The sequence below is a fragment of the Hydra vulgaris genome, chromosome 11 (genome assembly GCF_038396675.1).
Source record: "Hydra vulgaris chromosome 11, alternate assembly HydraT2T_AEP".
In the NCBI taxonomy this organism is placed as follows: domain Eukaryota; kingdom Metazoa; phylum Cnidaria; class Hydrozoa; order Anthoathecata; family Hydridae; genus Hydra; species Hydra vulgaris.
In genome coordinates this window covers 55312139-55336218 of record NC_088930.1, presented here as the reverse complement: position 1 = coordinate 55336218, position 24080 = coordinate 55312139, and the positions used below count along the sequence as shown (strand labels likewise).

Genomic DNA, 24080 nt, shown 5'->3' with positions numbered 1-24080 from the left:
AATTTTAAATTTAAAATAAAGAAAATTCATCTCTTTTGAATAGGATTTAGAGAAGTGTTGCTGATAGTGCTGCTTTTAAAAGAAGAACTCCTACCGTGTATGAAGTAAATCAACTCAAATTTACCAAAACGCGAAAATTTACAGCAACAAAAATAGTTCACTAAGATTCTCATAACTAAGATGTTTTAAATATATTTATAAAACGAATGATAAACGAGGTAATACAAATATAGGATAAAAATACTTATTGTTATATGGTATAACTTAAAAAAATGAGGTAAAGTGTATTAGTACTTTATTCAACTTCCAACTTTCAAGCCTATCCAAATAACCAAACTTTTAAAACTATTTCTTGGTGATACTCGTGGTCCGAAAATTGCACGCTTTTATTTTAAAATTTCCTGTGCCCCACAATATATAAAATAAGGTAATATTAGTCCGACTGTTTTTATGTCAACATCGTCGTGAAATATGAACCTTTTTTTTATAAAAACTTTTATCGAGGAATATAAAAATTAGCGATCACGATTGTGATTGCTTCAAATAATATCTGGATCGCTAAATGGTTTTAGCCCATCGCAATTCGCGATCGCTTAATTCGCCCCGTAAAGCTACTCAACTTACCCCTAAAAAAGATGAAACAGGTTTTAAAGAGAACAGTAAGTACTCAGGAAAGCAATTTATAGTTGAAAGTCCGATAAATTAGTAAAATATTAACACTTATGCGATGGCAGATAAAAAAAATCTAAAAGAAAAACTTATAGCAAATTATTACTATATTTTTTTTAATTTTTTTTGGTTCAAAACAGTAAGAGTAAGTGCATTTTACTGTCGTGCAAAAACTTTTTCCTGCGTAGTATGTTACCATTTTATTTCCCTAACTTTCATCCACTAGATGTTTTGTCATAGATGCTTAGTTTTCGTGATATTTTGAATGTCTTCGTGATATCTTAGTTTTTATAGTTTTCGTGATATTTTGAATGTCTTCGTGATATCTTAGTTTTTATAGTTTTCGTGATATTTTGAATGTCCAGCGCTTACGCTTAACTAGCCCTGCCCTACCCTACTGAAACAAAAGCTCAAAAAGTAAAGTAATATAAGATTATACATGCATAGATTCTATTAAATATAAATACGAATTAAAACAAAAATATATGAATAACATAGCATAGCATTCTATATTGAAATTTAATATTAATTAAATGATTAGTTATAGTGGGCACAGAGGAAAAGGACACTACAATAGGTTAGTCTCGAATGCTCAATACTCTGGAACCTTCGCTGACTTTAATTTAAACTTTCCTTTTTATATGTGAAAGTGAGAAGCAATTACCATGATAAGTTTTTTAAACATTTTAACAAACTAAATATCTATATTATTAATTAATCTTAATTAAAAATCAGTTATTATAATAATTCTCAAAAGATAAAATTGTATAAAATAACTTACATTGTCTAGTGGAGTCACCTTTATCCATACTAGTCGATTGTTTACTTGTAGTCGGATTAGCTTTACTTTGCTTAACTGGTGAAGGTTTAGTTTTTGTTACGTTTTTTGTTGGCGAAACATTGACAGTGTTATTTGAGGCAACTTTCTTTGAACCAGGAGGTTTCACGTTTTCTTTAAAAGTTCGCAAATTGTTTCCCGCAGGAAAATACCTCGCTACCACAAACTCCATTCCATTAGATGAAACCGCCTTAGCCATCCCTAACTCTTTTGAATCTGCCCAAACGACCTTTCAAAAGAGTCGACTCCTTTATTACGTTCAAGAAAACTAATAAAAAGAAATTTAGACTTGTTCTTACTTACTTGGGTAAAGTGTCCAGTTTGTGAATTATATCCAGGGTTATTAAAGTTATAATCTTTTATTTCGTCATACCACATATCAGTAGCTTTACCTCCAGTCAATTCTGAACCTAAAATTATATATTTAAATTAGGAATATATAGAAAATAGTTCAGTTTAAGGCCGTTAATTAATATTGTTCCAGATGCAATTTTTTATTGAGCATTATTAAATTGAAAATATCACATTAAAATATCAATAGAGTTAAATATTTATATTATTTTAGTAAACCATTTGCGAAATTTTTTGATTATTTTTCTACATGGGGGAAAACGTTGGCAATAATGTTTCTTTGTTTTTTGTTGTTTCGTTTTTCGTTTTATTTTGTACAGAGAAAAAAATGTATTAAAAAAAAAAAAAAATTTAGATAACATAGTACAAGTTTTATTTGAGTAGAATTTTTAAAACTTTTTTTTTAACTTATCTTTGAACTGATTTTCATTTTTCAAATTATCTTAAGATAATCTTAAAATAATCTATCTGGTGTATGTGATAACTGCGTTTGCTTTATAGTTGACTGAATAAAATATATAACTGCGTTCGAACGTTTAGATCAGTTAGTTTCTAAAACATGCTTTTTTATGCTTTTTAAAACATGCATTTCTGATATGGGGGAAACATAAAATGAAAACTGATAAAACAAAAAGTTAATACCAACACGTATAGAAATAGTGTGTTTGGAGGAGGGGGTGGATGCGGATCAACACAAGATTTGAAATGTGGCTCTTTCATTTCAAATTCCGGAAGCAAGCCCTAAATAGGCATGGCCAAGTGGCCTCATATATGTGTGTGTGTGCGTGTGTGTGTGTGTGTGTGTGTGTGTGTGTGTGTGTGTGTGTGTGTGTGTGTGTGTGTGTGTGTGTGTGTGTGTGTGTGGGCGCGCAAAAAAATAAATCGGAAAATTTTCTCTAGAAAAATATACCTTTCATGACAGCTATGTTTTCTCCGTAAACATTTTGTTGTTCATGTTGCATATAACCTTTTTTGGCAAGATTATTTGCCCAATTCTGAGCACTTGATTCCAATTTCGAAGACCACGTTAAGCTCCCAACACCATGATTTCTACGATACTCGTTATGTCGATTTAAAGCCTCAGTTTTAAAACTCATGATAAACTAAACAACAAAATAAAAATCAAACTTAATAGTTATTATTTTTAAGAAGATTTCTAATTTTAAATATAAATTTTTTTAATAAAATAAAAAATTTATTAGATTTAATGTTTTTATAACATAATCTTTTGGTCGAATAACTTTTTTTTTTTTTTGAGACAATATGTTTTTTCGCTACTTAAATAGAAAACTGCGCTTCTTTCATAAGACGGTTTTACGCTTAAATATTAATTAGATACGTTTATAAGTTTAACGTTTTTGACAATTTTTAAAACAATTTAGTGAAAAAAAAAAGCGTGCGTAAGTATGACGCAGAATAGTCGAAAGATTAAAAAGTTAAAAGTCGTCCAAATTATTATTATTAAAACTTTTAAATTTAATATTAATTAAATATAAACTTAAAATCTAAATTTTTTCTAACAAAAATGGAATTCAACTGTTAAGTAGTTAAAAGGTATGAAAAAATTCAGAAGTTATCACTAAATAATTTAATTATTAAAGCCATTTTATACATTGTTTACGTATTTTCGTTTTAAACATTTAAACTTAAATTTTTTTTAACCTTTATTTTTCTAACTTTATCATACAGCATTATTAATATGTAATTAACATTAATAACTTTATTCTTGAGATTAAAATTTATTTTCAAATATTTTAACTCATACCTACGTTTTCTTTACTGCAACCTTTGTGAAACTTTAAGTTTATAAAGTTAAACATTACTTAACAAAACTGCCTTGTTTGTTTGGCATTTAAAACGTTCTTTGCGGCGGCTTCAGATTAAAAAAAAAAAAATCAAATAGTTAAACAAGTACTCGCGAGTTTTTGAAATACTTTTGTTTTTATATTTCTGTTTGTTTGCATTATTAGGATTTTTAAACAAATCTTTTTTCGTTTAATATTTTTTCACTTTACACTAGTTTTCATCAAATTCAACCGCTTAGTCACTTTTAACAATGCCGTCACTGTAAACCATGCATTTAATATTAAATTTCTTAATCAATAAAGATTTTCTCACGGTTTGATCAAATAAATTTTAATGAAATCGAACGCAGAATTGGTGAGCGTTTTCGATATTTAAAGAATTTAAACATAAATTTTTAATTATATTATACATATTATGTATATTATAAATATACATTATATATATGCATATATATAATATATATATGTATATATTATATATATAAATATGTATATACAGGGGCTCGTCTAGGGAATGTCTACCAGAGAGGCAATTCTATAAATAAAATGAGGGGGGGGGGTGAATTCTTAAAAAGTACCAACAGGTTCCTTAAAAATCAAAAAAAAAACTTTACCCAATCGATTGTGTAAAGTACCTGACAACATTCGAAGCATCTAGATAAAACAAAAATCATTTTAGATTTAATTATTACAGACTCTTCAACTAGAGTAATCAACTTATCTAGCTCTCTACCGTTAGGTAATTCGTCGTAAGGTCATCGCATATTGAGTTGGGATTATGTCGTCCTTTCTAAAAATGAGACTACTTTCTCAATCAAAAAATATGACTTTAATAAAGGTGACTATATAAATTTCGGTAAAAAGATTATGGAAACTAACTGGAAGCCATTATTTGAAAATAAAAACACTAATGAGTGCTATGAACTTTTCTGCAATAAATATAATAAACTCAGCAAGCAATTTGTTCCGTTAAAAAAAGTCCATATCACTCGTAATGCGCCGTTAATGAATGAGTAAGTACAATAAAGCAAAAAAAAGCAACTGGGCAATTACTTATCTGCGACTAACCGGCGATCAGCGACACTGATTTGTGAATATAGGAAACTAAGAAGCCAAGTGTAGAAAGCATGTAAACATCGTGTTCGAGTATTGGAAGCACAACTAGCATCAGATAAAAATAATCCCAAAAGGGTGTACGCTTATGCTAAAGTGCAACAGAATGTTCGTCTACCTATTAGTGCTATATCTGTTGCAAAAGGTGAAAAAAACAGAGGGAATACGTATCGCAAACAGACTTCAATCAGTTTTTGTTGATGATAGTAAAAGTAGTTAGTTACCTATTTTTTAAAGAAGACATTATCAAGAAGACATTGTCAGAAGGAATTAGGCGATTTGAATATTATTTTGAACGCTAGTTTATTTAAAAGGTTTGAACCAGAATAAAACTATTGATTATTTAAAAGGTTTGAACCCGAATAAAATATTTAAATTGAGAGCGCATGGGATTAATGGCAATGTTCTTAAATGGATTGAGTCATTTTTGATTAGTAGAAAACAGCGAACTGTTTTAGGTGAACGCTCTAGAGACTGGACCGATGTTCTAAGCGGAGTTCCTCAAGGGTCTGCACTTGGTCCAACATTATTTATCATTTATATAAACGACTTAATGGATAAAATAAAATAAGTTCATAAAATCTATTCTGTCGACACTCAACTGTTACAAGAAATAAGACCCAAGTTTCACGATGCTGATCGCCTGATCCTTCAAAACGATTTAAATTGTCACAGAATGGTCAAAGGAATGAATAATGGAATTAAATGTTGCAAAATGTAAAGTTATGCACTTTGGTTATGGAAATAGTAATCATGAATACGTAATGAATGATGGTAATATATCACTTACTCTTGAGGCAACAGATATTGAGAGAGAACCGGGGTTCTTTACATCTAATGATCTAAAATGGAATCAACATATACAGGTTGCAACACGTAAAGTGAGTATGATACTTGGCCTATTAAAAAAAAACATTTCAAGAGATATGAAGCTTTGGAGTTAATTATACACTGCGTATGTTAGGCCGCATCTGGAATTTTCTATTCTGTTATGGTTTCTTTGCTTAAATGGTGACATCAAAGGAATTGAAAAAATTCAGCACAAAGCAACAAAAGTATCTCATGATTTAATAGGTTTACCTTATGCTGAAAGGTGTCGGCGGCTCAATTTTACTACTTTGGAAACTCGCAGGAGACGTGGCAACTTGATCCAGCAGTTTAAGCTAGAAAACGGTTTTGAGATTATCAATTGGCATAATCCACTAATTCGCAGATCATCTTCCAACGTCCTAATGCGTAAATTCACATATAGTAATGCTCGTTACACTTTTTTTACAAATCGTTTTGTCAATGATTGGAATAACTTGCCTTCAGCATGCAAAAAAGCTCCGTCAGTTAACACATTTAAGAATAGAAATGACAAGTATTTTTTTTTCTACAGCTGCAAACAGTACATCTTTTACTGAAGATGAGCTGCACGTTTATCAATTAATTCGTCCTTTAGCAGCTATAAATATAGACTTTTTAGGTACTATTTGTTATAGATGTAAACTTTAATTAAATTAAAACAATCTTTTCTCTCTTTTTCTAAATTTTAATATCAACTTACTTGCCATGAAACAACAAATGCTTTTTTTTACTTAAAGTTTATATTTCACAAACCGTAAATTTTTGTATAATTTGTTGGTTTTATTTGTCTGTTTTTTAATTATTTGTTATGTTATCTAAAAATACTTATTTAAATATATTACTATTACTATTACTATTAAGATCCGACTTTTTAGCCGACTGAATTGCATAAAGTACTCAACTAGCCCATTTTTCTTTGCCTTTCATCCCCTTATAAGGGGATGGAAGAAAAAGTAAACCCACCATCGCACCCCCTAAAACCCCACTAAAATCGCCTGTCTGCTACGTTGTTTGACATTTTTCAACATGAATATTTTGTTGAAAGAAAGAGTTTACTAAATAACAACTAAAACCAAACTACAGCAATAATAAACAAGTTATGCGCGGTTAAATTATTCAAATTATGCACTGTTAATTATCTGAAACGGTTAGAAAGAAAATAAAAACCGGAATGCATAATAGTATTTCGGCGTAGGAGGGCAAAAGCTGAAGCCGATGTATACATACATCAACTTTTGCCCCTTTTACATTATTTACAATTATCTTTAATTTATTGGAAACTTTTGATGTTCTTAACTTGCATTTTTATCTTTTATTCTATATATGGAATAAAAGTTAAGCGCATCAAAAGTTATAACTTTTGATTAAGGTACTTCTATACAATTAAAAAGGTAAAAATCTTAAAATTTTCATTTTTTTTATTAGGATTGCTTTAAGATCAAAATTTATCTCAAAATCTTAATTTGTTATTGAAATTTGAAAAAAAAAGAAAGAAATTGAGATTATTTCAATTTAACTTAATGTTAGTATAAATTTTTAATCTTAGCAACGCCCTTAGAAACCTTGCTATGGAATTATAACACCTCAATTTTCAGTTATTTCACGTGCAATTCCATCCCAATTTGTTTTCAAGTATTTTTTATGCACTAAACATAACTAAAAATATTTAATTTTCAGAAATTAAGTCAATTCTCTCGCCAGAATAATGCCTCCATGACCTAACGCAAAATGTGAATGAGTATTTAGTGGAACTATATGGACACGCTGTTCCAAATCTACTTATTGCGGCAGAAAAGTACTTACACTTGGTGTGGGTTCTGCTATCATAAGTTTCAATGATGATAATAATTGTATTTGAAATGTTTTTGATTGTTGGAATATTCCAAGTAAAATTTTTTTTTGAAAAAAATGCATTATAAAGTGGCTGTAATAGAGCTTTAATTCATTGTAAACAGTTATTTAATATTTTAAAAGTTGTAAACAGTAAATATTTTAAAAACACAAAGAAGATTAAGAGGTTTAAGAGAAGAGTTTATATTCAAGAGAAAGACACAGGATGCCAATCCTATAATTCTGGATCCTATTAAGTTAGTTCTGTTTTTGTTTTATGTTAATAAATATTATCTAATTTTTGTAACTATTTTTTCACAGAACGTGTTTTTTGTTGTTTTGGTTATACCGTGTACATAATATCTTTACTAATACTTTTGAAATTTTGAATAGGCGAGTAAAGCTGTGAAATTCACCAATTCTTATGAAAATGACTATATTTTCGCAAGTTTTGATAGTTTGAACGTGAAAGTGGCACAGATTGTAGTTTACATTGTTATAAAACATGCAAATTTCAAAGTTTAACAGTTACCTTATAATAAATAATTGTGTTAACGGTTTAGCCCCTTTTTGGGACCAAACAAACTTTTTTATCAGGATTAAAAGAAAGAAAAAAAAATTATACTATTTTGTCTTCATTCAACCTATATTCGTAATTTATGTTAACTATATTTGTAATTAATGTATTTTAAGAAAAAAGTTGTCTTCTTGTATAGAAGTACCTTAAAGGTAATTCAAAAACACAAAGGGAATTAAAGAAAAATGGAAAAAGCGGCTTTACTTTTCGAAACAAAGTTAGACACCTAGTATATGTAATACTTCATTGAAAAAAACAGTTTTAATCCTTTGATAGAGGTTAAACAAACTTGAGTTGTATAACTTAATTAGAAACTTGAATTGAAATACCTTATTTTATTTCGTTATATAGAAATTTATTTTTTAAATATTTTTTTTTTATTAGTTTAAAAAAAATCAAAATGATTATTTCAGTTGAATCAATTTTTGGACTTCCTTTTTTACATACACCCTGAGTAAAATTTTCATCAAATTTTATTGTTTAACTATCGTCAGGAGGCAAAATTACTTAGCAACAACAAATATAGTTTGAGAGCCGTTGCTAGGCTTAAATATCAATTAAACATTTATTCATGCAACCTCTACTTCTTCCACTAAAGTTAATAACAGGTTTTGATTTTATTATTGCCTTGTGTACAACAAGACATGTTTTTGATACGACTTTTTTAATTAAACGATTGTGCAAGCATATACTTATACATCATTTAATGCTTGAATAAGCATATCTTATTCAAGTATTTAATGATGTTTTTTCTTTACTAACATATACTGTTAATCAATACCTTCAAATATGCTTTGAGCAAACCAAAAAATTGCATTTCAAATTATTTTTAAATTAGTTATTACAGTTCCTTTGCAAGACCATCTGAGCAAAGTCGAACTGGCTCTAAGGGGCCTGGGGAGACATAGGTGGGGCTCTTATGGTAGCAAAAAATTCAGCAAAAATAAGTTAAACCCTTAATCACATAGTTTTTTTTTTTTTATAAGGGTATTGGAATTTTTTAATAATGCGTATGCAAATTTTTATATCTTTGACCATGCTCCGTCCATCAATTTACTCAACACGTTTATAAAAATAAATCCATATTCAAGGTTTTAAAAACATAATAATTATAAATTGTACCGTCGCACCACTTTAATTCCTAAAATGGATTTATTGTTACGGTAACCAAATTCGATTTGTATTTTATTGTTTAAAGAACATAGCCATTAACACAAAATTAAAAATCAAAGATTTTAATCTTAGTTTTATAACACAACAAGATTTATTTTATTTTATTATGATCTAAACTTTTTTAAATTATATATAAAAAAAAAAGTTCTAAAAAATTTTTTTTCTTAAAAAATGAGACATTTTTTTATATTAACCCATTTTACTGTATTTAAGGCTGAACTCCAATTTTATTTCACTATATATTTGTTATAAATATAAAAAACTGAAATATATGTTTAAAAGCTGAAATAAATGTTTACTAAGAAATAATAATATTTTAAATAATAAAAATTCCGGCCCCATTAAATATTTCTTAAAAGCAAGTGCATATTATTATAATTATTATTACGTTTTGGATCGCTTAAGAAAATAATCGTCTTGAGGAGTGGGGCTGAAAATAATTTTACACAAGCACATTTTTTTCCTCTCGAGTACCCTGGGCTTATATAAAATTTATACGCCTGGCTAGATAAAAACACGAAATTTCATGTTTTTTTATAATAAATTGATTTTTTAGTCAATATAAATTGCTCTACCACAAATAAATTATAATATAAGGCTGCTTTACAATGTTTTTGTTTATTTTATTCAACATTTCATACTGTATTTGTAGAAATAAGTACTATACTTATTGTATTGTCTTTGCAAAATAGATGTATATAAACAATAAATATTTTTTTTATTATTTAATTTTTTTATTTATTTTTTTTTTTTCTGTATATTAAAATTTACACTGAAATAAATCGTGTTAATAAATAAGAGAGCTGGAGCAAGCAGAAGACATAAACTATCTTATCATCGAGCCCATTTACATTGAAAAAATTGTCAGTTTATATACAAAAATGAAAAGTAGCTAAGTACATTATAAGAATTTTACACACGTTAGTTACAATATAAATATTAATATAATATAAATATTAGTGTTGAAATATAACGCAATATTATCAAAGATTAACAACAATATAAGAGTATTAAAATTTTTTAACAAAAAATTAAATAAAAATAAAACTGCAACAAATAAGAGAAGTAGTGTCAATAACTATTTTTTTAGATAATTTATATTATTTATGTATTTATTTTAAAAGAGATTTTAAATCAAAGTCATTTTGTAATAAGAGACTTTTATATTCTTTCCTGAATTGTTCCAAAGAGATGTTTTAAATACTCTTTTTTTTTGTAATAAATTTTGAAAAGTGTTTCCATAGACGGTCCACGGTATTGGATTCGGAAAGAACTTAGTTTTAATTTAGTTTTTGATACAATAAAGTTGTTAATTGAAAATTTAGTAGGATACTTGTGCGAGATTTCACTAAAGTAAGACTGAAATACAATAGGAAAAAGCTCATGTTTTATTTTAAACATGAATAGAAGAACTTGGTGTATATTAAGTTTATAGATACTTAGGGCGCCAAGCTTCCTTAAAAGAGGTTCGCAATGAAAAGTTCTGTGTGCACCAAATACAATCATGCATGCGTGTTTTTGCTTACTATAAAGTTTTTTATAAATAGTTATTACTAGTTTGTATTTTTGTGTGTTTTGCTAGTGGATCTTGATTTACAATGAGGCCCAGAACCTTTAGACATACCAGGGGCCTCGGGGAAATTCCCTCAACCATCCTGGCTAGTCCGATACTGCATTTGAGTACTGATTTTAACACGATATTTACTGATACAACTTTAAATTGTTATAAAGCAGCTGTCTTTTTTTTAGTCTTTAGTTTCTTCAAAAAACGACAACAGAAATTTGGTGTTCTTGTTATACTAGTTCGAAAGCATCTTTTAAAAGTGTCTTTTAAAATTTTTTTAAAGTGTCTTTTAAAATTAAACCAAAGGCTTTATTAGACTTATTTGTTATTGCTAAACCAAAGGCTTAATTGTGTGAGTTTGACCTGTGGGAAATGGTTTGACCGGTGGGAAATGGTTTGACCTGTGGGAAATTGGTTAAATTTCACTTAACTGGCTGAATTTCAAAAATGAGCTCCAATCTAATAATACTTAAATATTACAAACAACAAAAGTTTTTTTCACTAAGACATCTAATAGGTTATGAGAGAATGATAAAAAGAAGTTGTAAAGCAAAATGCTAGATACAGTCTAAATGCTTTAGTTTAGCTTTTCACACAGTAATCTATAGATAGTAAACAGTTTTTTATCAACTTTGTTACAAATACTTGTGAAATGTGTTTTAAATAAAAATCAAAATAAAAGCATAATTTCAAGAAATATTTTAGCTACCCTTTGTTAAACTTTTTTTCACAGCCAGACATATTTGTAAAAACATTATTTAGCATTGAACAGTTATTAAAATAAGTGTTTTGACTCTTAGTAAGTATTTAAAAAATTTTCTTATAAGTAAACTTTTTAAATGCTTATAAGCATTTTCAAAAAATATTTTTTTAATTTGAAAAAATCATATTTTTAGCTTTAGTGACCATTTTAGCGATGTTATAAGTCACTCAAAGAATTATTGAAACGTTTAGATAAAATGCTCTCAATACGGACAAAACTAAAAAAATGGGGAGGGGAAGGTTCAAAAATTTTTCGGACTTGACGAAAAAGTTTTTTGTACACGCCCCGATATATATATATATATATATATATATATATATATATATATATATATATATATATATATATATATATATATATATATATATATATATACAAATATATATATATATATATATATATATATATATATATATATATATATATATATATATATATATATATATATATATATATATCATTGGTGTCGGCAGGCAGGGGCAAGGGGGGCAGTTGCCCCGCCCTCCCTGGTAAAGCAAAATAATAAATTTTAATATTCACAAAATTTCTTTTAACAATTAAAAGATTTCATTTCGATATCTCATCAATTCAACTCATTTATAGTTTACTCACCGTAATGTAAAAGACTACAGTTTAAATGAAATATTACTATCAAATGCAATGACTTCCACGATGGCGGAAGCTTTTTCATAAAGGCATATTTTATATTTAAAAAAAAAGATGTTTGAATGAAAGTTTAAAAAAAAATATGATAGAAATAGATCATAGAAAAATAAAAAAGAAATAAATAGAAAAAAACAATAGATAAAGGAGAAGTATAGAAACCAAAAAGAAGAGAGGAAGAAAAAAAGGGAAAATAAAGGAAACAATAATAATAATAATGAAATCGAATTACAATAACAAAGTTCTTACGCAACAAATAATCTTCGAACGAAGAAAGATGTGGATGCAGTGATCAAATTTTTTAAATTATTTTTTAATGTGTCAGTTTCATTTACTTTTTTAAGCTGTTTTTTATTTGTTTGTTGGCAAAATGTTTCTTGTTTGTATTGTATTTCTATTTATTTTTTTCCAATTTATTGTGTTATATTTATTTTAATAATACTATTACCTTGTGTTTTTTGCTTGCTAAAAGTTGATTATTATAATTATATATATTTAATTTGATTAACTTGCATTAACCTGCTGTATTTTAATTTTTGCTTTGTTTTTTGGAAAATGTCTAATTTGTATTTAATAAATCGTTTAATGTTTTTTAACTAATCATTATATTATTATATAATTTAGCATTATTAGGCGTTTACTTCACTTTAGTTTTTTAACTAATTGTAAACAACCATGAATATAAAATCTTTATTCAGAAAAATATATGATTGATATAACAAAAAAATTTTTGAAAAGAAGTTTCTTCAATTTATTTAATTTTGTGGGCTGTTCTAAATTAGGTTTTTACAATTTTTTTTTTTCAGAATACTGAAAAAAAATGTCTAAAAAACGAAAAAGTAGTAATATTTTGGATTACTTCAATTTTAAACGTGTTGCAACTACAGATGATTGCGAAAAATCACAGAAACACATTACTCTTCCTCAACCGGTAGTGGCACCAAGTGAAAGCCATTGTGATGCAAGACAGCTACAAGATGTTGATGCATGCAACGGAAACATGCAGAAAACGTCAGAAGTTATGATTGCAGATAAATCATCAGAATGTAAAAATGAAAACGATAACTCAGTTTTTGATATTGGACTTTATATTCAGGCAACAGCTAGAATAAATGATGATCTCAAGTATCATATACTAACCGAACCATTCAAGCCCCATGAAACTTATGATTTCAAAAAAGATGTGCCAGAACATGAAGCTGGAAAGCGACGCTTTAGACATGCATGCTTGGTTCAATATGCTCCTTGGCGTACTCTTCAAAACTAAAAGGTGCTGTTTGTATATATTGCATTCTTTTCCTCGATGTACAAAAAGTACATCGAGGTTTTCAAGGTGCATTTATTACTACAGCCTTTAGAGAATATAAGGATTTTAACAAATGTGCTCGGAATCACATGTCATCGGTATGGCATATGTGTTCTCAACAAGATGCTGAAAACTTCATGGCAGTGAGAAGAAATCTAAACAAGGAAATTGTAGCTTGTCAGCTTGATAATTCTATAAAACGCATTGTTGAAGCGAACAGACAGAAGCTTTTTTCTATCTTTTCAACGATTTTGTTGTGTGGAACAAATGATTTGGCTCTGCGAGGGAAGGAAGGAAGTAAAAGAAATATGCATCAGCTATTGAACTTTCGAATTGAGGCTGGTGATAAGATTATAAAAAATCACCTTGATACTGCTGCAAAGAATACAAAATATACATCACATCAAACCGAAAAAAAATTGATCAAAATATCTGAACAGATTCTGGTAAATGATATTGTGTCAGCTGCAAATAACTCCATTGGATTCTCAATATTAGCTGATGAAACAGCCGATATTTCAGGGACAGAACAATTATCCATTGGAATACGCTTTGTCGATCCAAAAAATGAGTAAATGATTCGGGAAGGATTCCTTAGATTTCTTCCACTAAACGACATGCCTGCAGTTTCAATTTCCGATGCCATATTAACCAAGTGTTTATCATTAGGTCTCAATTTAGATCGTCTGTTAGGTCAGGGGTACGATGATTGCTCAACCATGGCAGGAAAAGATAACGGCGTCCAATCAAGAATCAGAATGAAATATCCAAAGGCGGTTTTTGTTAATTGCTCATCACATAGACTGAACTTGGTTGTAAATGATCTGAGTGCACTTCCGCAAATTCGCAATACAATTGGTACTGTCAAGTCAATTATTGCGTTTTTCCGTGAAAGTCCAAAGAGAAGGTCAATGATACCGAACGTTCCTTATCTCTGAGAGACTTGATGGACTGCAAAGTATAAGAGCATACGAGTGTTTTGTGATAATTTTGACAAATTATTTACCCAGTTGAATGTGTTATCTAACGAAGCAAACGGAAACACACGTCCATTGGCACATCAGTTGTTGTTAGCATCCAGCTCAACAACTTTTTTATTTGGACTAATTATCATTTCATTTTACTCAGCTCTCCTGGAACCCTGTACTCAAGCACTTCAAGCCATTCAACTAGACCTTCCACAAGTACAGAGGCACATTCAAGAATTGCTCTTTGTTATAAATCTACACCGTAATAAGGCAGATATGTATTTCAGTGCAGATATCTACAAGAGAGTAATGTCTGGAAAGTTAAACATTCAACTAACACCACCAAGGCTATGTTCAAGGCAGTTATACCAAAACAGTGAACAGTTTGGCAGTGAATGTAGACGACTACAATTTCTATTTACTAAATAACAATGATTTAATTCTTGTGTCTTTATTTTTACATTTTCTGTTGTTATGGGTCTAATAAAATGACTTGATTAATTGTTGCATTTATGTAGTTTTTTAATATCAATGTTGAATTTTATTTCCCTTCCCCCCCTCTTTGTAAAAAATCCTGCTGGCGCCCATGATATATACATATATATATATATATATATATATATATATATATATATATATATATATATATATATATATATATATATTGTATATATATATATATATATATATATATATATATATATATATATACATATATATATATATACTGTATATATATATATATATATATATATATATATATATATATATATATATATATATATATATATATATATATATATATTTCTGATGAGTCTTTATTGATGAAACACAGTGCAAAATGAAAAAAAATTTATATACATATATATATATATATATATATATATATATATATTTATAAAATGGATTATACTTTATAAAAAGGTGACCGGGTGTCATATCACCACATCCCACCTTACATTGAGCACAGAGAAAACACTTAAATTTTATATATATATATATATATATATATATATATATATATATATATATTCAAAAATTGGTGTCAACATTTCGTAAGTAGTAATACATTCATTCTTATAATGACATAACGGATTCCATTGATTTACGTTCAATAACTTTTTAGTTTTTAAGTTAGGTAACTCAGGTTCATCAAAAATTTGAATTTATCTTCAATATCCATATATACAACACTTCTTTTTTCACCAATTCATCCAACAAAACATTAAATAACTCAATACGAAACTTATCCCTTCCAATAAAAATATTTCTTTTTTTCTCCATCCAAATATATTTTTGTTCTTATTCTTTTATGCGTATCATTAAAATTTCCTTCGATTTCTGGACTCATTTCGCTGCTTTGTTCTTGAAGTCTTTTAATTTCGGCTTGGAATCCTCATGTAAAGATTTATATATCACTCCAATGAATGGAGTAAAGTGTATCCTTCACATCTAAACCAGGAGTTTGTGGTATTTCAACTTTATTAAATTGCTCTAAGATTATTTCTCATATTACAGTTGAAACTGTTTCCCGCTTCGTAAATCTTTTATATATTTCTTTTGCCTCTAATTTACATTCTGCTTTTTCAGAACTTTCATCAAATATATTTAAGGGTGTTGAGCATTTTTTGATCGGTAACTTTAACCTCATGCACTGACTCATAATGAGAAGATTTGTGAATTTTTAAGTGAAAATGTTAGCACTGCTCTTTCACTCAAAATTTGTCAACGGTGTTAGGATTCGGAGAAATAGGTGTAAATGTGTTAAATAGTTTCAAAATATTCTGTTATTTTATTAAAACGCACACTGCCTCTACTCCAACCAAATTTAAAGAATGCGCAGCACCGCTAAAGAAGGCGCCAAAACCGCTAATGCATTCTTTCTTTTTATTCGTGCTTGTAAGTCTGTATATTTTCCACACATATTTGACGCTTTATCGCTTGATTGGCCACAGATGCCTTTATAAAGAAGGCCTACATTATTTAAAAACTGAAATTTTGCAAATAGTGTCTCGCTGATGTGATTTTTGATCTTTAGAAAGGTTTTAAATTGTTCAAATATTTTTCCGTTATAACAGTATCTTAGTACTATTCCCAGCTGATCTGTATGAGCAATCTCTGGCATGGAATCTACAATGAGGGTATAATATTTTGTAACGACATCATTTATCTGCTCTATAATATGTTTTAAAACAATTTTCCCCATGAGCTAAACTTCATTTTTTTGTATACAGTTTTGGATAAGTAAGTAGTAGATTTCATTACCCCAGTTTGACACTTTGTTAGATGTTCTTTTAAGAAAGAATCAAATTCTAAAATCAGTTCCATGAGGCCTATAAAATTTCCAATGTGTGGAGAGCCCCACTCTTTTTACCAAAATCTTGTAGTGGCAAACCTCTTTTAAATAAAAATTGTGTTGCTGTTATTACCCGTTCTAAAATATTGAAGTAATATTTTGTAGTTTTAGTAGCTCGTTCTTTTAACTTTAAATCTATTGTGCTCTTATTCAATTTTCGTGTGAGGTAGATTATCATGGTTTTCTTAAAGTCGTCAGGTTCTTCAGGGGATACAAGAACATTTTCTTATGTATTTTCAATCTTTACAACCGTCAGATGCCAACGCTGCAATGTTTTCTGAATGGGGAAATTATTTGCATAGTAAACAAAATACTGCTCTTTTGCATAAAGAATAACAAAGCCAGGATCTTACAACAGTTTAATTGTTTTTCATAAATTTACTTAAAAACCTATTGCCAAAAATATTACCTCGTTTTTATTTCGCTACTCTTTGCTGTGATTGCACCCAAATTGCACTTTTTGTAGCTATTTATAAAATAAGTTTTGTCTAAAATTTTTCAGTGGTGATTAATTTAGATTATTTTTTATTATCTTATTCCTTAGCGTAGCGCAGGCAGACAATAATTTCTAGTTCGGTGCAGGAGCTTTTTCTTATAGAGGGTCTCTTCTTTTTCTTGGGGCCTCTTTTTTTCTTGGGAGCCCCTTTTTTTCTATGCTTTAGCCTACTTAGCCTAATGGGAGATCCGCTATTGCCGCTGGAAAAATTGTCCTCAAAAATTATTTTCAAACTATAAAGTTACGCTTTTATTATATAGTTAAAACTTCAATAGAAAATTCTTTTAAAAGTTTGAAAACCAAAGAAAAACTAATCCACTTTTAAATTAAAGCTCAATTCAAATATAGAAGACATTTTGAAAAGTTAAGTGGAAATTGTTCATATGAGTGATAGATTCAAGAGTTTTATTGTGTTGGACATCTTAGAACCTAAGTCTTGATCCCGGTCTTGCAAAAACTTTCAAAGTCTTTGTCTTGGTCTTGGGCTTGGTTTTGAAACATTCAGTCTTGGTCTTGGTCTTGGTCTTGAGCCCAAATGTCTTGGTCTTAGTCTTGGTCTTGACCTCTGCTGTCTTGACTAAATCTTTGGTAATCATACATTTTTATTATTTAAAAAATCATGAGTTTGCTTTTTACAATGTAATTACAGGTAATCCGGAGTGAATTTGTGAAGAGAAGCAAGTGACTTTAATCACAACATAAAATAATACAAAACATTTATTGGCTGAGCAACGATCTACCATGTAATGCTTTAGAAAGCCAGATCGACCTCAAGACCCAAAGACTTGCATCCATTCTTTGTATGCACGTTTGCAAACAGTTAAATCAAAAGCTAAATCCGATATTTGTATTTGTTTATTATTATTATTTTATTTGATTTAAAATTTGATATTTTTATTTGTTTTTTATTATTATTTTATATGATTTAAAAATTTGATATTTGTATTTGTTTATTATTTTTATTTTTTCTGATTTTTGCACTTATTAAATTGAACTTGGATTATTAATCTGAAAATGAAAGTGAAAGTTTCATTTATCTTAAAATTCAAAAAAACATCAAAATTGACGTTTTACAGGAAGAGTTTTAGAAAAAGCAATTAAAAAAAAAAAGTTTCTTAAATCCTTGAGTCATTCTTTAATTAATTTTTAGATGTTTTATTAGTCAAAGAGAACTTTCAAGCATTACTCTTTTACTCAATTAAGGTGAATTATAAAAATTGAATTCATAAACATAAATAAGTTTTGGACTTTTTCATAAAATTTATAAACATAAAAAAGATTTAGTAAATAGTTAAATTCGAATAAATAAGTGTATTTTGATTCGAATTTTGGTGAACAATTTTAACTATATTTAAATATAACAAAGAAAGTTTATAAAATTTTTAAAAGTTTGTGAGTTGTAAGTACACACGCATTATTTTCAGGCCCATGAAGCGTTGCACTCCTAATAAAAAAAGATGTAGGCTATATATCCGAGAACCATTGAATATTTTGAACTAATTTTTACACAAATGATCATATATAATAATTTAAGTACATGTTTAAAAAAGAACTCAAATATTTAGAAAACCGGAGATTTTTCTCCTTTCAGAGAATGGTTTAGTTTGTCGGCAATAAAAAGTTCTAAACCAAAAGGCTTTATTGAATCGATAGTCTTTATTGAATCTTAAAGCGTGTTTATTTATTACGTCTATTATTATTACAAAAGAAAGCATACTTAAAGTATCAAAATTATTACCTAAACTAAACAGATGTTTTGTTCACACTAATGGAAATAAACTGTTTGTGCAGTAATAGCGCTTATTCTTTGCCTATTAACTTATAGTGTCCATTTAAAAACAATAAAAAGATCTTTCAGCAGGATTCCACTGTGATACTACAAACAACTAAATACAGAACTGGAAAGTTTTTTGTGTACGAAAAATCGCAATAAATGTTTCTTTTTTAAATGTAAAAAAAAACAACTGAAAAAATGAAAACTTATGTTTTTTAAAATAATCTTTAAAATATTGAAAAAAAAATTTTAAATCAAAAGAAATATTTAAAAATTCCTCAAGGATGTATTTGCTCTAAAAGTCAGTTGTATTGACAATGTTTTCAGATAACTTTTTTCACAAGTACTTTTCCAACTTTTTGAGTTTGAGGTATTCTAAAAGCTAAAAGTTCATAAACTTTATTATAAAATTAACTTTGTTAATTGTGTTTTCAAATTGAATGTAAATGACAAAAAAATTCAATATATGATCTTTTTGCTAACCTCTAGCCCATTGTCTAGTGGTTACTATACAAACAGGTTTCTATTAAATAATCATTATTCCTTGTGGAAACTCTCTCACTAACGTATCTTTGTGGAAACTCTTCGGCCTCGAATTTGTTAGTGAGAGAAATCTCAGGTGAAAGTAAAACAATTTTTTTTTTTTTTTTTTTTAAACATCTTCGCTTCCAACAAGCAGCCACTAATTAAAGTTGGAAGTTACTGAAAGAAAAAAGATGAAGATTGTATAGCAAGATAACGATTGACAAATGACTTAATAGATTGCAAATCATATGAATCAGGAAAGCAAGATGAAGGAAGGGAATTCCAAAGAGCTGATGTTCGAGGAAAAAAACTAGACAAATAAGCGTTTTTGGAGCACTTAGGAACAGTCACAGAAAAAAGATGACACTTGATTGAATGACGAGTAACACGAGAATGAATTATGGTAGATGGCACAAGAGACGCTAGCTCTTTAGAGCAGTGCCCATTATAGTATTTGTAGAAAAAAGAAAGAGAAGCAACATTACAACGATGTGATAATGGTTGGAGGTTGGCTGCAAGAGCAAGTCCAACAATGTTTACAATGCGTTTTTGCACCTTGTCTAAAAGAGAATGGGCATCATTAGAAGATCCGCCCCAGATATGGCAACAGTATTCCATACAAGGCCGGATTTGAGATTTATAGAGACAGAGAATAGAATCCGAAGTAAGAAAGTGACGAGCTCGATAAAGAGATGCAACCTTAGCAGATGCTAATTTTGCAACTGATTTGATATATGGTTTCCAAGAAAGATTGGAAGTAAGAGTTAATCCTAGAAGATGAAGAGTAGGTGACTCATCGAGTGCATCACCGTTCATAAATATAGGAAGATCTAAATTATTGCGATAACGATTGGCTGAAAAAACAGAGTTTTATCTGAATTAAAGTTCACCAGCCACTGTGAGCCCCATGCTGTAGCAGAAGTGAGATCCTTTTCAAGCTCAAATGTCCCCCCAAGCAATCAAAGGGTGTTGGTTTCTTATCACGACAAGAATAAATGGTAGTATCATTAGCAAACAATGCCACCTTAGATGTTAGAATATCTGGAAGATCGTTAATGTAAATTAAAAAGAGTATAGGGCCAAGGATAGAACCTTGAGGAACCCCTGAAGTTACAGAATAAGAAAAAGAGTGCTGCCCATCGAGGACAACTTTTATACTACGATTGGAAAGGAAGGATTCAATAATCTTAAAGAAGTTGCCGGATACACCATAAGAAGAAAGCTTATGGAGAAGACCAACATGCCAAACTTTATTAAAAGCTTTAGAAATGTCAAGAGCGATGGCCTTAACCTCTCCACCTTCATCTAATGCACAATAAAACCTGTCAGTTATTACTGTTAGCAAATCAGCTGTAGAACGAGAAGATCGAAATCCATATTGATGGTCAGAAAGTAAGTTATTAGATTCAAGATGAGAAATTAAGTGTTTGTTAATTAAAGATTCAAAAACCTTGCTTATGACAGGAAGAAGACTAATGGGACGGTAGATAAACGAATCAGATCACTTTCCAGAATTTTTGAAGATAGGTATAACAGATGCCGCTTTCCAGCAGGCTGGAAAACAAGACTCTGATAAGCACTTGTTGAAAAGTTTTAAGAGTATAGACGACAGCTCCGGAGAACACTTCTGCAAGACAATAAAAGGTATGTTGTCCAGGCCACAAGCTGTAGAATAGTCTAGGCAGGAAATCACTTTAGATACAGATGCTGGAGTGATATGAATGTCAAGCAATGGATCAACCTGTTTGTTGGCAATATCAGGTAGAACGCAACTAGTGGAATCAAGAGATGATAATGATGAAAAGTTTTTAGCAAACAATTTTGCTTTGTCTTTAGGTGAGGTGACAAAGTCTGAACCATACAAGAGAGGTAGAATTATAGATTTGCCCTTATTATTGATATTGTTAAAGATTCTCCAGAAGTTACGAAAGCTTAATTTTTGAGATGAGATACGAGATTTCATGACCTGAGAATAGCGGGTTTTGGCGTTAGACAAAACCTTTTTACAATTGTTTCTAGCAGTAATAAACAGACGTTTGTTTTCTGGAGAATTGTTTTGCTGATAAATTTGGAAGTAACGGTTTCGATTGGCAATGGCAGCAGCACTGTGTGAGGAAAACCATGGAGGAGAGTGAGGCTTGACCTGGAATCGTTGAGAGGGAATAAAAGATTTCATGCCAGCCTAAATCCACGAAGTTATGTAAGAAGCACATTTGTCGACAGGAAGACGAAAGATTTCTACCCAAGGGCCATCACAAAGAAAATCACAGAAAGAATCCCAGTCAGCTTTACTGTAGTTGAAAGAGGTTCAATAATAGGGGGATTCAGGTGATGAAGAAGAATGAGATATTAGTTTTAGAGAGATGCAACTGTAATCAGAAGCACCTAAGTGTGAATGTGGAGAAACCGAGCACTGACTTGGATCAGAAACAAGACATAAGTCGAATAGAGAAGGTAAATGATTCGGGTTGTCAGGAATGCTCACCTCTCTGATTGGCCAAGCCATTCAGAGAGGTGAGCATTAAAGGCACCGACAACAACTGTATTAGCTGATGGATAAAGAGAGAGGGCTTGGTCAATATGCTCAGAAATAACGTCAAAAAGAGTGCAGTCTTGAGATGAAGGAGTGCGATACAGAACAAAGAGAAAGGCAATAGAGTGAAGTGGTGCTAAACGAAAGCACATGAAAGAATAGTCTGTGGATTCAAACCTAGTTTCACGACAAATGGGTGAATTCTTACGAATGTAAATGCCCAGGCCAAGCATGTGGCTATTGGAGTCTTCACGAATTAAAGGAAGATAACCATCAACACTAAGATCACAAGATGAGACAGCTGAACTCAAATTAGTTTCACAAGGAGCAAGTAGGTCTGGTGAACTTTGCAAGAGATAAGACTCAACAGAAGAAAAGTTACTTCGAAGACCACGAATATTAGTGTATGATAGGTTTAGAGAACTTGTGGATGATGATGGCTTTTTGTGTTTTATAGTTTTTGTGACTTTATTCATTTTTAAATTAGATTGAAGAACTTTACTCAAAGCATAGATAGTACTCAGAACATTGCTTAATAGCCCAAGCAATTGCCTCATTACTACTAATAAACCCTAAGCCGTAACAAAGGGCTCCAAATGTGGCCTCCGCAATGCACACCAAAAGTACAAACAGGGACACCATCCATGCGCAACATGGCACTGTTAATACTTTGATATTTTTCAGCTGTTGATGGAATCAGCCTCTCTGAGAGCCACCACAGAGTTCGGGAAACCTGACTACCAGCTGGCCTCAGAACCATAAAACTGAGTTTTAGAGCTGTAATCTAATTAGGAGATAATAGAATGAGTTGCTTAGTCATAAAAACAGAGACGCAAGCAAAACCCATGCATTGAGTCAAGAAGATCCAGCATTCAACATCCTAAACTGGAAACAATGTATTAAAAATACATATGCGCCAGCCTAATAGATGAAATAAAAATAGCAAAAACGTTTGCTAAAAAATACAATATTTTTTGTACTAAAAAGCGGAAAATAAAGTAGTTTAAATTTAATAGTTCAGTAAATTAAAGATTGACAGGTCTACACAAGATTCGTTTGGAAACATACGTGTAAATCTTTAGTTTACTGAACTAGTAAATTTAGATTAAAAAGTTTATTTTCCGCTCTAAGGACAAAAAAAAATTATAATTATTATCAAATGTATTTGCTATTTTAAAAGTTCTACTTTTAGTCTTTATAATAAGTTACAGTATTTAACAATGCAAATTATTGTTATATAGCATTGTTATTGTTATATTGCAATACTATTATTAAATAGTTGTTCAGACAAAAAAAATAAGAGGAAGACAATAAAACTTGGTAATCTAAAAAAGATTTTAATCTTAGTTTTTGTGAATATTTTACATCTTAGTTGAGAGAAGTAAAAGCTAGAAATATGTTATACACAAGCTCAAAAGACAAGCTAACTTGGAAAACGTTCACTTTTTGATGTTTTACAAAAGTAACGTAAGTAAAATTAACATACAACAACTCGAGAGTTTTATTGTCTTTTTAAAAAATACACGATTCTTAAAATGACTAAAATTTGACTAAAAGAAAATTTTTCGTTTTATAATATGAAGTATTACGATGAAAATTTTTAAAAACAAAAAAATAAATTTTATAAAACTATATAATAACTATGTTTATTGCAATAAAAATTTTTCGAAAAATTTTGGAAATTTTGAGCAAAATTACCCGGAAAATTTCAACCCTAATAATTGCACCAATATAAAATGTCCACTTTTTTTTTTTTTCCATATATTTTTACAACAACATAGTTTTAGTTATACTTTTATTACAAATACAATGAAAATGCTTCAAAAATAACTGGAACAATATTAAGATATATTAGATGTACAAATTAATATAATAAAGTAAAATAGCATAACAATTAATATTTTGAGAAAACAAGATAAGTCTAAAA

The 24080-nt window shown here is 29.4% G+C and overlaps 1 protein-coding gene across 4 annotated transcripts in view; it reads right to left on the bottom strand.

The window, feature by feature from the left end:
- LOC100200226 (uncharacterized) overlaps window positions 1-24080 on the bottom strand; it is a 48111-nt gene that overhangs the window by 17533 nt on the left and 6498 nt on the right. For 3 of the 4 annotated variants that reach the window (XM_065809247.1, XM_065809246.1, XM_065809245.1), the window contains 3 exons: window positions 2769-2961; window positions 1811-1917; window positions 1451-1736 (listed from right to left, as the gene is read on the bottom strand). In XM_065809247.1, the coding sequence (XP_065665319.1) occupies window positions 1451-1736; window positions 1811-1917; window positions 2769-2955 (580 nt within the window). In that variant the 5' untranslated portion in view covers window positions 2956-2961. Of the gene's footprint in view, window positions 1-1450; window positions 1737-1810; window positions 1918-2768; window positions 2962-3623; window positions 3905-24080 lie in introns of those variants that run through there. The other variant, XM_065809244.1, reaches the window with a different exon arrangement.